The sequence below is a fragment of the Delphinapterus leucas genome, chromosome 5 (assembly GCF_059928025.1).
Source record: "Delphinapterus leucas isolate spDelLeu-1000000601 "Yukka" chromosome 5, BTC_Dleu_Yukka2, whole genome shotgun sequence".
In the NCBI taxonomy this organism is placed as follows: Eukaryota; Metazoa; Chordata; class Mammalia; order Artiodactyla; family Monodontidae; genus Delphinapterus; species Delphinapterus leucas.
Genome location: NC_143133.1, coordinates 29990137 through 30005649, shown reverse-complemented (window position 1 = coordinate 30005649; position 15513 = coordinate 29990137). Strand labels below are relative to the sequence as shown.

Genomic DNA, 15513 nt, shown 5'->3' with positions numbered 1-15513 from the left:
TTGGTGAGCTCTTTTGTTGTTGTTGTTGTTTTCTTTGTATTTTTTTCTCTCCCCCCTTCTTCAAGCCTTTTCTTCAAAGGAAGAGGAGCTGCTAACATGACTGGTGAAAGTCAGGCATCAGTTGGTCCTGGACCCAGACAGCAGCCTTATAAACCTGAGCACCTCCAACCCCCAGCCCAGCACACCTCGTGGATTGGTCGGGACCAGATGTCTTACATGGTGTCTGGTCTCATGTGATGCTCAGACCCAGGCTGGGACAGAAGACAGGTCTCCTTGTCTGCTCTGTGGGTGCCTGGCTGGCTGCTGAGGCAGGTTGTGGTCTTCTGCAAGCTCAGTTTCTTTGTGGATCCAGTTCTTTGTCTGGGTGGCTCCCAAGGCTAGAAGGGAGGAAGCATAAAGCCTCTTTTTGGCTTGAGTGCAACTGGTGTTTGCTAATCTACCTTCACCAGGACATCATGTATGCTGAGATTTACTGAGCCTCCAATAATAAGGCTGTCACTGTGATCTCCATGTAGGTGCCAGGGGTTTGTGTTTATGAGCTACTGGAGCAAAATCTGGACGGAGAGTAGAAGATGGAGCAGAGGAGGGGTAAATATTGGTACTCCCAGCCTCTCATACATTCTTCTAGAAGCATTTCATGCAGTGATATCCAGCAAACACTTATGGGGTGCCCACTATGTGTAAAACTCTTTAGAGCTGACAAAGTCCTCAAAGAGCTCACAAGTTTGCATAAGTGCCTTTGGGGGTGAGCGTATGTATGTGTCTGTTGTTCACACCCACGCCCAACTAATTACAGTGCAATGTGGTAAATGCTGGAAGAGATATTAGCAAAGAGCAATGAGAACAGAGAAGAGGAATTTGATTCCATTCCTTAGCTGATGTCAGACTTCCACTTTCAGTATGAGATTTAAGAACTGTGCTTGGCAGCGTCTTATAGAAGAAGTACCCAACAACGTTTCAAGAGATTTGGGTCTCAGCCTGTTCTACCACTATCTAGCTGGGACACCTTTTTTTTTCTATTGGCCTCATTTTCCTTATTTTGGTAACAGAGGATGTTGGAGTTGGCTCTCCATGATCCTTATGAAATGCTGTGATTTCTTCCTTTCAGTGGATGAACAATGGTAGTAACTGGTAGTCCCTTACACTGGCAATCACAGCACATACTATCTTTGAGCCAAAAGACACCTTAGAAGTCGTCTGGTACAACCCTCTTAATTTACAGAGAAGGAAGCTAGTACCCAGAAGGATAAGCATTTTATCCAAGGTCAGAGCCACTATTGGTACCCAGGTTTCCTCACTTTCATGCAGGTGAATTACCCGAAGCCAGATATTAAACTAGGAGAACAGAATTTGGTTAAGACTTGCTGGACTAAATGTCCGATAGAATTTGACTCAACATAATCAGCATAAAACAAATGCATGCAACCCAAGGGGATTTCAGGTGAGATACATTCCCTTAAGCAATCAACTGGATGTTCTTGACTCAAGGTAGTAAATGTGATTGGGGAAATAGCTGTGAATACCATTCTTTCTGTGCCCCAGAAATATCACCCTTCTCTGGAATGCGATTAACTGGGTGTTCAGTAACATTAAAAAAGCATGAAATAGATTGCTAGGTGCTGAACGTTTTCCTTTATTCATTTTAGAATAAATAGCATGTTTACAGGAAACTAAGTAAAAGGCCTATTATTGACTTTTGGTGAGCTCGGTGCTCTCAGACTCTTGATTTGTTTATTTTTATCAGTAACTTCCAGGTGAATGTTAGGTACAGAGTCAATAAGTGTGAATTGCTCCAAGCTGTGTAGCATGCTGGAAAAATAGGAACAGAGCCATCAAATGAAGTTCCGCTTTTAAATGGATTAATTCTACCAAAGATCAACTTGTTCAAATAATAAGTGAATCCAGGCACTAAAGTCACCCCTATGCCCTCCGACTTTGCTCTCTGTCAGCCTCCTCCTTGTCACCATCCAAGAACAGCATGGACAGCTGTGATAGAAAACAGGGTGTGTCTCTGGCTATGGGACTCAGATGCCACACGCTAGATTCTCTCTCTCATCGTGGCATTTAAGGTTGAGATCCACACGCTGGCTTTTCTCCCTGGGCAGCTGGGAGGTTGCGCGGGGTCACAGGGCTTCTCACATGGGTGCATTGCTCCCCCTTCCCATTGGCCTCATTTCCTTCTAGGGTAGAAGTGATACATCTCCACTCCCCTTAAGTGTTCCTCAGAATTTTCCAAGTGATCAGGCAGGTTTTTACCTTAGATTGATGCTATATTTTGGGAATGACTTCCATGAGGGAAAGCCAAAACTATCAGGCCCATGGAAGATTTTGCTATTATTGGGTTTTTGGAACCTATTTGCCTATGCGTAGATTTTTGAGGCTCTCAAAAAAAGACACACAGAGCAAGATGTTTTCCTATTCTTTTTACTTTTAATCTGCTAGTCATCTATTTCTTCACTTGACAAAGATATACCGAGTGCCTGCTCTGTGCCGGGCACTATCTCTGTATTGACAAGATGTATGGCTGGTCATATGACTGGTAGGAGACTTGGAGTAGCTCCCTCTGAGATAACTTTAAATAAAAATAAGTCAGTCACCAAGCAGTAATAATTTTAGAATCATAATTTTAGAATCATAAAAGGAAATGGGAAATTTATAATATCCAGATACTATTCCTAGTTCAAGCTTTCTTAGTTATGTGATCATGACTTAATTAATGTCACTGATGTTTTCTTCAGAGTAAAGGAGTCCGTTGTCTTAGGAAGTAGAACCTGATTCCTGTATTACTGCAAGAACAACTCAAACTACACCAATCCCTTCAGATAAATGCCAAGCCCATTATAAATATATTGCAAATCCAGAAGACCCTATACACTTTTATACATGAATTATCATTGATCCATTAAGAATGATTCCTAAATTTTGATTTGATTCTATGCTTTTGGTACTCCTCTCAGTAAATGTGGGAAATAAAAAACTATGCTCTTCCCCACAAATGAAAAAGGTCTTCAATTTACAACCCACAGCCCTGCCTTTGTCCTTTAATCCCTAGGCCAAAATAATCCATATTTGACTACCCTCCCGTGGGCTATGCTTCTTATTCTAAGTATTTATGTTTTTCTCAAAGAAGGGTGAATCATGAGACCAGCTGTTCTCATCGAAGACTCGGATGTGGGTAAAGATTACTGTATATGTAATACTTGCTACGCATGAAACATTCCACATGGAAACTTGTTTTAAAAATTCATAACCACATTACACTATTACTTTAACATTTATTTGAAGACAAGAGAATCATTTAAGACTATTAAACAGACAAGCTTGATAGGAAGTAATGAAATGGCTCATCTTGAAGAAACACAGTGGAGGGCCAACTCCAAATATCCTTAGAAGGAATCTTGAAGGAAATGCTTTAGTAAATCTGTACATCTACATCAAAAAATAGACTGAAGGGCCTTCCCTGGTGGCGCAGTGGTTGAGAGTCCGCCTGCCGATGCAGGGGACGCGGTTTTGTGCCCCGGTCCGGGAGGATCCCACATGCCGCAAAGCGGCTGGGCCCGTGCGCCATGGCCGCTGAGCCTGCGCGTCCGGGGCCTGTGCTACGCAACGGGAGAGGCCGCAACAGTGAGAGGCCCGCGTACCGCAAAAAAAAAAAAAAAAGACTGAAGGAAAACTAGGTTAGTAAGGTAGAAATATAAACATCATATAAAACAGTACTGATTAAGCTCACGTTTCTACCCACATATGCCTGTTTCAATAATTTTGTCAAGTAAACATCTAGTTTATTAAAAATTGTCAGAGAAAAACTGTAGCATTGAGGCTTTGTGTTTCTCTTCCAAAGCTGGAAATATATAATATGATGGATTGAAATTAATTTTCTAACAATGGGCAATATGGAGATTTGAAATTTTACACTAAGCATCCTTTGGAGAATTACTATACCTTAATTTAATCTCAATTTTTAAACAGAGCGTATGTTTTGGACTCCCAAACATTCTTGACATGAACTACCAAGACTAGATATATGATCCTTACCTAAGAAGTGTTGAATTCCAGATGGAATTTGGAGTAGTTTAAGTGTGGCGCCGCTGGAGGGAGGGAAACATTCTAAGGGAATTGCATTCTAAGTGTGGTTTTCTTTTTAATAAACAAGGCGGTCAGAAGGAGAGCACTGTCAGAGGCTGCAGACCTGAGGGCAGGATTTTTAGGTTATAAAAGAACTGAACATAATGCTCTTCATCTGAAGTCAGTGGATGTTTTACTTAAGTCGCCTTTAAAATTACAGCTTTAAACAACACAATCTTAACTTTAAGATTATGGGGGGTTCCACCCGCGTAATGTCACTGCCTATTCAAATAAACTCTTTTCAATTTTTCTGTGTTTCTTACCTGTTATACAAAATAATAAATACTGTAATTGTACGATAGATCAGAGTTTGTCTTTTTTCTATTAATTTTGTGGTAAACACTTCCCTTTTAATGACTATATCACATTCTCATAATAATTTCTTAACTATTTCTGTTGTAAATGAAAACTTTCTAATTTTTGCTATCATGACTAACAATACCTATTTGTATGATTATAACTTCTTTTTTTTTTAGTGAAGAGATTATTCCTTCAGAGAGAAATTGCCAGGAGTGAGATTACATGGTCAACGCCTATGAATATTTTTACAGCTCTGAAATGTGTTGCCAAATGGCTTGCCAGCAAGGTTGCATCAAATGCGAGGCGGCTCCTAAAGGTCAGACTTATTTTACTACCAGATCAACATATGTGTAATATTAAACTGACCATTTACCAACTGGGGGGAAACTAAGCATATCATTTCTCAACATAACCAAGAGTATAATCTAGGAATCATGCCAAAGTCTGTAATACTGTGAATGGGCTAGGTTATTAAAAACTTCAGTTCTGTTCATTTTGGTCATAACTGTAGAGTAGATCCCCTGCTGGAAGTTACATTTTGGACAAGCTGTGCCCTAAGACCCAGGTGTGATGATCTCAATTCTTCTTTTTACAAGCTGTGGCCTAAGACCCAGGTATGATAATCTCAATTCTTCTTTTTGCCTTAGCACACATGGGAGAACTGAGGCTGTAACGTTTACTTGTATATACACATGGTAATCGCCTTCATTTGAGGGAATGAAGAATGAAGATTATAGCTGGTTCTCAAACTCTGTGGAAACAACATAAATTTCCTTTGAATAAAAAAGACAGTGAGATTCTGATGTATAGTTTTAAAATACTGCACATAAGAGGTTTCATCTGCACAATGTCAGAGTTGCATAATTTTGTTATTCTTGGTTTAGCAGATACATTTCATGAAAGGGTTAAAATGAACACATGAATGCACCCAGGGAAACTGGAACCACAGGTGACCTATGAGAGAATGGATCCTTTCCTTGACATAGATTTAATTCAGGTGAGCTGTCACAGGATCCAAGATTCAGTGTTTTAATTGCCCCAGCTAATTTAATTGGCTAAATTCCTTCCTCTCTTCTTTCTCCAATGTACTTAAAGTCTTTGTGTAGAAATTGGAATAACACCACCTTATTGGTTATTCCACAAACAAGATACTCACTTGCATTCATTCTTGGGGTTGTTTTCTTATAATCACATTTCACTTCCCTGTCTTGAGCACTGCTTCAAACTTCCGTGAAAATCCGGACATCTATTTATTTAATTTAATGGCTGCCTCTTTTTCTCATTATCTCCAGGAACAACTTTATGGATCACTGAAAAAGGCTACTTCATTTTCCAAACAACACAAATTATGGCAGCAGCCAGAGTGACTTTATTGGGTAGAATTTTAAACATGAGGAGACACCAAGGAAGTTGACAAAAAGAGAACAGAAGGTGGCTGTGGTAACCCATATTTTCCTGTTGATGCCCTGGTATCAGGAGCTGGCATGGGGGATGGGCACACATCTTCACATTATTAGTGAAAAGAAAGAGGCCCTAGAGAGTAGTGGTTTAGGCACATACTCTAGAGTCAGACAGACATGGTGTCTGTGTCCATCTCCATCACTTAATAGCTCTGACACATTGGACAAGATCCTTAACTTCTCTAACCTCATAGTTACCTTCCATAAAATGGAGTTAATGTCTACTTTTCATAAGGACTAAATGGAAGCTTTTCTTCTTCATCTTATTCCTGATGATGGCTCCTGACTGATGGCAAGTAAAGATAGCTGATGTTTGAGAAAAAAAAAAACATGATTTTGTATCATATTTTTAAGTTTACATCTGGTATTGTAAGCAAAACATTAGGCTTTAGGCTCAATGAAAAAAATACTCATATAGGAAATGTTTAGCAAGGTTGCAGGATACAAATTCCATATATAAAACTCAATTTTATCTCTATAAAAGAGCGATGAACAGCTAGAAAATAAAATCAGAGGACTATTCATTTGTAAGAGCATTCAAAAAACGTAAAATACAAATAAATTTAACAAAAGATGTGTAAAGCTCTACACTGAGAAGTCAAAAACATTGATGAGAGAAATTAAAGAAGACCTAAATAAATGGAGAAATATAGAATATTTGAGATTCAGAGGCTTAATATTGTAAAAATGTCAGTTCTTCCCCAATTTAACTATATATTCAGTGAATATATATGTGGAGAAAAATAAACTTCAACTCCAACCTCGTATAATATACAAATATTAATAAAGATGAATCACAAACCCCAACATAAAAGCTTAAACTCTAAAAGTGCCTAGAAAAAATAATATATTGAAAGCTTGGAGTGGGCAATAATTTATTAGAGATAACATAGACAACAATATAACTGTAAAGGAAAAAAATGATAAATCGGACTTCATCAAAGCTAAAATTTTTTGCTCATCAAAAGATATTGTTAAGAAAATGAATAGATAAGGCATAGACTGGGAGAAAATATTTGTAATACATAGATCTGATGTACATATTTACATATTTGTAATACATAGATCAGATTTGTATCCAGAATATATGCAAAGAACTTCTACAAATCAATAAAAATATTTAAAACGCAATAAAGAAATGGGCAAAAGATGTGAATAGACATCTCACAAAAGAAGATACATGAATGATCAATTAACATCTGAAAAGATGGTCAACACCAATATTCATCAGGGAAAGGCAAATTAAAATTGCAATGTGATATTATGTTACACCTACTAAAATGTTTAAAATTAAAAAGACTGCCAATACCAAATGTAGGTGAGGATGTGGAACAACTGGAACTCACACGCATTGCTTGTGAGAATATAAACTGGAGCAGCCACTTTGGAAAAATATTTGGCCGCTTCTTATGAAGTTAAACATATACCTACCCTATGAACCAGTAATTAGGTATTAACTGAAAAGAAATGAAAACATTCATTGAGCCAAACCTGGAAACAATCCAAATGTCCATCAACAGGCAAATGGATAAACAAATTTTGATCTATTCATACAAAAGAATACTTCCCAGAGATAAAAAAGAATGAAGTACCGATACACACAACAACATGGATAAATAGCAAAAGCATTATGGTGAACAAAAGAAGTCAGTCACAAAAGCAAACCTACTGTATGACTGCATTTCTATAAAGTTCAAGAACAGACAAAACTAACCTATGATGATAGAAATCAGAACAATGGTTGCCTGTGGATGTGGGTGGGGTTGACTGGAGGGAGCACAGGGAAATTTCAGCAGTAATGGAAACATTTTGTCTTGGTTGAGGTGTTGGCTTAATGTATATATACATTTACCAAAATTCATCAGATTTTATACTTAAAATCTGTTCACTTTGTATAAATTTTACTTTAATAAAATAAAACGTGAATGCATCTCAACTGGAAGTCAGGCTGGGAAACCAAATGAAAGCAACTTAATTTATTTTGTTTGTCTGGTATTTGAAACTTTAAAAATATATCATTTACTCAAATATTTTCTCTCCACCATCTATTTTATACATATTTCCAATTTTAAGTTGTAAACCGTGATTATTTTCACACAATTTCTGTCTGAACGTAGAGGAATGGAGAGAAGATACTACTTCACAGTTTAATAAATATAATAAAAGCAAAGGAAGAGCTGAAAATATGGTTTGCATTTTCATTAGTTTCCAGCAAGTAGTTTTAATTATATGAAATTATATATAACTTATAGCATCTGTAGTACTCTTGTCAAGCCTTCAAATGTTCTATACTTAATGGAACTATGCTTTCTATAGATTCAGCAGAATTGAAGGTCAGGGGAAAGATTGTACAGTCGACCCTCCATATCTCTGGCTTCCACATCTGCATATTCAACCAACCGTTCATGGAAAATTTTTGGAAAAAAATTCCAGAAAGTTCCAAAAAGCCAAACTTGAACTTGCCACGTGATGGCAGCTATTTACATAGCATTTACATTGCATTAGGTATTATAAGTAATCTAGATATGATTTAAAGTATAGGAGAGGATGTGTGTACGTCATATGCAAATATGAAGCCATTTTATATAAGGGGCTGGAACATCCTTGGATTTTGGTATCTGAGGGGGTCCTGGAACCAGTCCCTTGCAGATACCAAGGGACAACAGATGATAGAAAACTCAGAGTTCTTTCCATTAACTTTTGATATTTTTAGAAGTTAAAATACCTGACGGAACAATGAAGGAGGGATTGTAGGAGGAGGTCATCAAGAGGACGTGACCACCAGTTGACCTGAGGCTCTTCACCCCCTCCCCTCCCCTGCCCTTGGAATGTATGTTCTACCCACCGTTCTCATAGCCTGAGCCGTTTCAAGGACTCGGCCTTGAGAGAACAATGTGTTGTTGAGATTATCTGGATGGAATACATGACTGAACTGAGTTAAGGCCTCTACAGAAAATTTTAAGATTTTAGGGGGTTAACGTGAAGATTTACTCATTTTGTGGGTGCCGAAGTCAAGTCTTGTAAATGAGTTCCCTTACTTATTAAACCTGCCACGTACCAATCAGGAGTGGTCCGCCTCTTTCTTTGTTCTCTTCTGCCCTCTGTGTTCAGAGGCCAGTTTCGATTTTCACCCAGGGAACTCCTGAGGTTGCAAACCAATAGGCATGCTGGGATTGCAGTCTAAAACGAGCTTTTTTTTTAATTTAAATTTTGTTGCTGCTTCACAGAATTAGGAATTATATATTATGGATTATTATGCTCTTTTAAAAATAAATACCCAGTTTCTGAAGGCTTGTTTCTTCCTCTTGGTCAGAGGAACCTTTCTAGGTGATTGGGATGGACTTAGCTGAAAGATGGAGCATGGGTAGGACTTCTCTTTTCCTTCTTTTATACCAAGTACTTTTAAAAATCTGATTTCTTTCATTAGAAGCATGGTATTACTTAATCTGTGCATTAAGCATAGTATTACTTTTTTTAAAAAAAAATAATAAACTATTTTTCTTAAAAGCAGATTTAGGTTTACAAACAAAATTGTGCAGAGTACAGAGAATTCCCATATCTTGCCTTCCCTCCCCCTCCCTCCAGTTTCCCTTACTATTAATACCTTGCATTAATGTGGTCCATTTGCTATAATTGATGAGCCAATAGTGATGCATTATTATCAACTAAAGTCCATAGTTTACATTAAGGTTCACTCCTGTTGTTGTACATTCTGTGGGTTGTGATAAATGTATAATGGCCTGTATCCACCATTATCAGATCATACAGAATAGTTTCACTGCCCTAAAAATCCTTTGTGCTCCCCCTATTCATCTCTCCTCCATCCCAAACCCTGGCAATCACTGATATTTTTACTGTCTCCATAGTTTTGCCTTTTCCGGAATGTCATATAGTTGAGTTCCTACAGTATGTAGCCTTTCAAATTGACTTCTTTCACTTAGTGATATGTGTTTATGATTCCCTCATGTCTTTAGTGGCTTGATGGTTCATTTTGTTTTATTCCTGAATGATATTCCATTGTATGGATGTACCACATTTTGTTTATCCATTCACCTGTTGAAGGACATCTTCCAAAATTTGGAAATTATGAATAAGGCTGCAGTAAATATTTGTGTGTAGGGTTTTTTGTGGATATAAGTTTTCAACTCATTTTGGTAAAAACCAAGGAGCACAGTTGCCCTTCTTCTTCTTCAATACAATTTTTATATCTGGTATGCATATCTTGATAAATTGTAATTTGCCCTTGATAGCTAACTCCTGTGCCTGGGATCCTAATTTCTTTTCCTTAATACTATTTCAATTTCTGCCATGGATGAATCGCTAAGAATGCCAGACAGATGTCAACAACTTTCTTTTTGAAGAACAAGAAAATGTTTTCAAATCTTGTAGGAGCTGTCCCGATACAATTGACACTTATTGATAGAAGTGGACTGTGAAATAATCTGTGTGCTCTTTCTGTGGATGGATATTTAATAGTCACTCCTACCAAAACGCACTGCCTTGTCACCTCTGGTTCCTGTGATCATATACATCTTTCTTTTGATGATATCCCAGCCTGTTTATTCTGATCTAAAATACCATCTAATGAGGAGAGAATCATGACTTCAGAATTCATATTCTCCATAAATGTGTGTAATATTGGAAAAAATTCTCAGCCTTTCTGATCTTCAACGTCCTCACTGGTGAAATGGGGCAATAATACCCACCTTGAAAGATGGTGTTGAGGAATGGAAGCAATGTGAGAAAAGCATCTGTATTTCCTATATGCCTGACATATTGGAAGCAATCTGTTGATGGGGTGGTGGTGGTGGTGATGATTAATAACAGCTGTGTGTACAGCCAGGCGAATTAAGTGCTTTGTGCTTCAATAGGGAAATTTTATCTAAAGAGGCAGAGTGATGACCAGCACACATAAACATATCTCCCAATAGCCTCCCTTCTCCTATTGATGTCCACTCATGTTTAAAAGCATTCAGAGCTGTCCCCTTGCCATTAACATCTAACTCTCTCATGGACCTACCAGCAGGTCCTCCCATCCAACTGCATCACCTCAAGATCTACAGATCTAATAAATAAGCAATTTTTTCTTTGTCCTGTCACAAATCCTGTTGTCAGCATGGCATTCCTCCTTCTCCATGCCCGTCTGAGGCTTCCTAATTAATCCAGAAAGCTTTGCTGCATGCTCTGGTCCACATAGTTTGTGCAGTTCCCCTTCTGCCTGACAACCTCAGAATACTTGGTGACTGGTCATTCATTAGTTCATACTCATAGACTCTTCTTTGTTGTGGTGGTTCATCAACCTCAACAAGGTCTTGAATTTAGGGACCATGACCTCTATTTCTTGTATTCCCTACAGTGTCCTATCACATAGAGCTCTTTAAGTAATCAATGAATTAGTTAATTTGACTCAATCCCAGAAACTGAAAGGTATTAGGCAGCTCAAACCCATAAAGCTACAATAGATTTCTAGGCAACTTTAAAATAAGGAGGATGTTCATTTGTCCAGGAGAGGTCCAGTTTTATTTAGAAATAAGAATATGGACTTATTAAATATCTCTGGATGTCCTTTCTAGGTGGTAGCCCCTGTCCTATGTATTTGCCATCTGGGCAACCCTAGGTTGTCTCTGGATGAGCTGGGATTGACCTTTAACATGAGTCACTTAGTCTCAGCATCTACCATACCCATGTTGACTCCACCATTTCCTAAGGGGCTTATGCTCAACATTAATGACCACATTAGCCCAAGTGACCCGTAATTCGGAAAGCAAGATTTTTTACAACAAAAATAATATGAGAGGTTCAAAATCCAAATAGAATATATTTGTGGGTTATTTCATATTTGTGTTCATGTTATTCTCCTCTCTCTTCTCCACTAACATAGACTGTCCTCTAAGCAAGCTCCTTCTACTGCTGTCACCTGTGACACCGGCAATGCATTTGCTGGAGGGGAAGCTCATTAACAAGGTTAGTAACTCCGTGCAGGGTATTTGTAGGACATTCATTCTGAGTCTTGAGTCTGAGTCCAGAAAGCAATGGAATATTCCATGTAACCCCACCCCCACCCCCTGTGACTTCTGCTGCCCCCTAGGGTCTGTTTCTCCTGTAAGGGGTCAGAGCTGCCTGGCAGAGGCCGACTAAAATCAGAGGAATACTGACTTTAGCTGTTTCAGAAAAGTGACCCAGTATTTGAAAATGACGAGAACATAATTAAGCATGAGTAAAAGGCTTGGAGTCGTTCCCGTTCTCCATAAGGGGTGTTCACCAGCGTGACTGTTATTTTTGTGACTATCGCTTTATCTACATTTTGACTAGCACTGGGAACACTACCTCTGGGCAACTTAAATGAAAGCTTGTTTTCCAGGATGAAATAAATTGGCAGAAATTTCCATTGTTCATCAAATCTGGTGTAAATGGTTTGCCTGAGCTGGATATTTCTGGGTCCTGGGTGCACTCCTGAAGAAATAACTGCTGCTGTTCCAAGTAGAAAGTGGTCGAGGAGACAGCTATTCCACACTTGCAGCTTTTATTTTCTATCACTGAGATGTGAAAAGATAGCCTAAACTATCTGAGAAGGAACAGCATTCAGCTATGCTGGATTTCCAATGCTTCCCAGATTTTGTGCTATTAGCTTATTTTTTCCAACACTGCTCTATGATAACAATCCCCTCCTTTCCCTGCACTCCTGGCCCCTCACGATGTTTTATTATGGTCCTGCTGAAAGAAAAGGTGTCTGTGCATACTGTAGCTCTTCATCTGGCGTCAGGGATTTCCCTTTGATTTGGAAAGAATAATCTTTCAAATTCCGCTATAAAATATACAGGAGGGAGAAAGATTAAGCTCCAGGAATGTGCACTGGTGTTGACATTCGTTCAAATAATGAGCTGAAGGTCATTTTTCTTTAATACTGCTCAGGTGAGTGATCAATTGCTCTAAAGTCTGCATTATCAGCAGTGCTGTTCACCACTGATTTGTACAACGTGGTTTAACTTTGTCTCCATCCTTCCAGATATTCAAACGTAGCCAATATTCAGCAGGTACCTCCAAGACATCACGAGCAACTCCCCAGCCCCCTCCTTGCTCTCCCCCTGGTTCTGCCCGGAATGTTTATGGTGAATCGTCAGCTATCTCCTCCTTGGCAACCGTCCATGCTTTCCTGTAGCTGGAATTGCCCGCATTCGCATTTGCAAACAGAGGCTCACTCAAGTGTTGCTAAAGGAGAGGGGTGGAGCCGAAAAGCTTTAAAAAGGGAAGGGGAGTCACTCTACTTTTCAAAAAGAGAAACCGTGTTTGGGGAGGAATCCTATGTCCATATTTCTTCTTTCAGCCTCATGAAGGGTCGTGGTTGGAACTTTCCACCAATTCTTTCCTTTTTTGTTTTCCTCTCTCTAGCCTTGGCCCTGCCGCTTTGCCTGTCACAGTGAAGTCCGCGGCAGGCCTCCAGTGCACGGCTGTTAAACTCCGCGAAATTTGTCATAAGGGTGTCAGGTATTTCTTACCGGCTTCCCAAAAACTTCGATAAAGAAATCTTTCCTTGGAGTGTCCCCTTCAGGCTGCATTTTGACGCTGTCTTGAGTTGAAGGAGAAGGAACTCGAGGGCAACAGGGCAGCAGAGGAAAAGATGCCCCAGGGCTGCAGGCCAACCCGGGTGGCCACGCTGGGGGTCAGACATACCCACCTTGCTCGGGCTATGTTCAAGCAGAGTCAACTTATTTTCTATTGAGAGTTCAAGCCCGTCGAGATTATGCTGCTGTTCCTTATCATTCTGTTGCCGGTAGTTTTTAAATTTAGTTTTGTGAGCCTCTCAGCACGGCAGCGCTGGAGCTGTCCTGAAGGCTCTCCCTCGGGAAATGGGAATTCTACTTGTGTGGGTAAGTAACCCCATCAAAAGGAGTTCGCGTCTTCCCGGGAACTGCCCTCAGATACCTGTTCATTCCGTCTTGTATACTTGGGCATTTTTTTTTTTTTTGGTTTGTCTTTGGGTGTGTTTATTTGCTTCCTTTCTGTTTTCTAATGCTGGCTGTTAGAGCTAATCTGCTACTAACTATAAAAATTCATGGCTCTCAAATTGTTCTTCTGTGTGTGAGTGAATAGGTCTCATTTTTAACTAGCTGAACATTTCACATAAACCTCCGTCTTGGTTCTGACATGAGGAGTGATTAAATACTTAGTTGATTAGCTTTATACGGGAAACTGGGGAAACGGATTTTTTTTTTCTTTGAGACTGTTTCTTAAGCCATGAAGAAAAAAATACCTTCCTTCGGATAAATTTGTTTAAGAACTCAGAGGCTGCTAACACCCAGTGAAAAATGGGAAGGGAATTGGGCACAAAAGTGATTCTATCATTGTGAAAGTTAAGCTAAGTTTCAAGTTAAACCTCTTCCCATCCTCCCTCAATGCTGTTTCTGAAGCTCTGACGCAGCTCCAGTTTTTAGTAACAGGTGCATTGTAATTTTGGGAACTGCTAAGAAATGCTAATATGCCGCAACCCCTCCCATATTAAATGGGTTTTTAATCAAGAGTGAGTGGGAATTCTACTGAATGTAAAATAGCAACCCTGAGTAAGGACTTTGCCTGAAAAAAATGTCTCTTCCCCCTGCCCCCTCCTCGATTCATTTAATTTAATCCTTGGGTGGGTCTCCAACCTGCTGCTCAAACAAGTTAGACATTTCCATCCATTACAGACCATGAACTGCCCTGATATTCCTTTCTTGGCATTTTGCCCTTCTGAGAAGAGGGCTAGCTCCCAAAAAGAGGTAGATTGAAGGAAATACAGTAAATTTTCCAGAAGAGAAGCCTGTGGAATATAGCACGAAATAGTGGGAATAAAGGGAACGCTTCTGAGGCAAACAGCTGTTGTTGGGCTCCTGTCCTGGCCGTCCCGTAATGGAAGTTACCAGTGAGGAAGTCAGGGCCCTGTCACCAGGCAGCATTTACTGGAACAGGTGAGCAGATCCCTAGGGTACTGGAAGGAAGGACTGCATTCTAGTTATCTCCATGTCCCCAGCACCTAGAACATTTCTGCTCTCGTAGTATATGCTCAATAAATTCTTGCTGAATGAATAGAGTTGTGTTTCCCTGGTCTGCTAATCAAGGCCCTGAAGAATAGCAATGAAAAGGAATGAAAAAAAGCAAAAATGACCTCATGAGCCTGTTAAACAGCTGTTGGAGACATAGCTTTACACATAGTCATGTCGAGTGGACTGGACCGCTTTGGAGTGGAAGTAGTTGGCGAGTGACCAGAGTCAGGCACTGCCATCTGCATGGGATGAGGGGAGATAGTGGGAGCCACTCAAGAAGCAGAACCTGAGACAGCAAAAATAGTATGAAAATGAACTTTTACTCATGGCTTTAGAGTCTCAGGGAACAACCCGATCCCTGCTAGCAAGTGAGTCTGCACCTCAGGCTTCTTGCCCGCCCCCTGCCAGTGGCTCAGAAGTGTCTTCACTGAGGCTGGTTGAAGAAATAAACTTGAAGCCCAGGATAGAGACAATGAGTTAGGGGGACTGTGTCAGAGTGGAAGGAACAGAGGTTTTAGAAGCAAACATACCTCATTTCAAATCCATGCTACCTACTTAATACTTGAGCTACAGTGGAATATTGCTGAAAAATAATAATGCCCCCTTTCAGA

At 39.6% G+C, this 15513-nt stretch overlaps 1 protein-coding gene across 1 annotated transcript in view; it reads left to right on the top strand.

The window, feature by feature from the left end:
- The first annotated feature begins 11672 nt into the window (after positions 1 to 11672).
- EGF (epidermal growth factor) overlaps positions 11673 to 15513 on the top strand; it is a 93816-nt gene continuing 89975 nt past the window's right edge. Inside the window, 1 exon segment of the mRNA XM_030760117.2 lies at positions 11673 to 13753. Within this exon segment, the coding sequence (XP_030615977.2) occupies positions 13627 to 13753 (127 nt within the window). The 5' untranslated portion in view covers positions 11673 to 13626.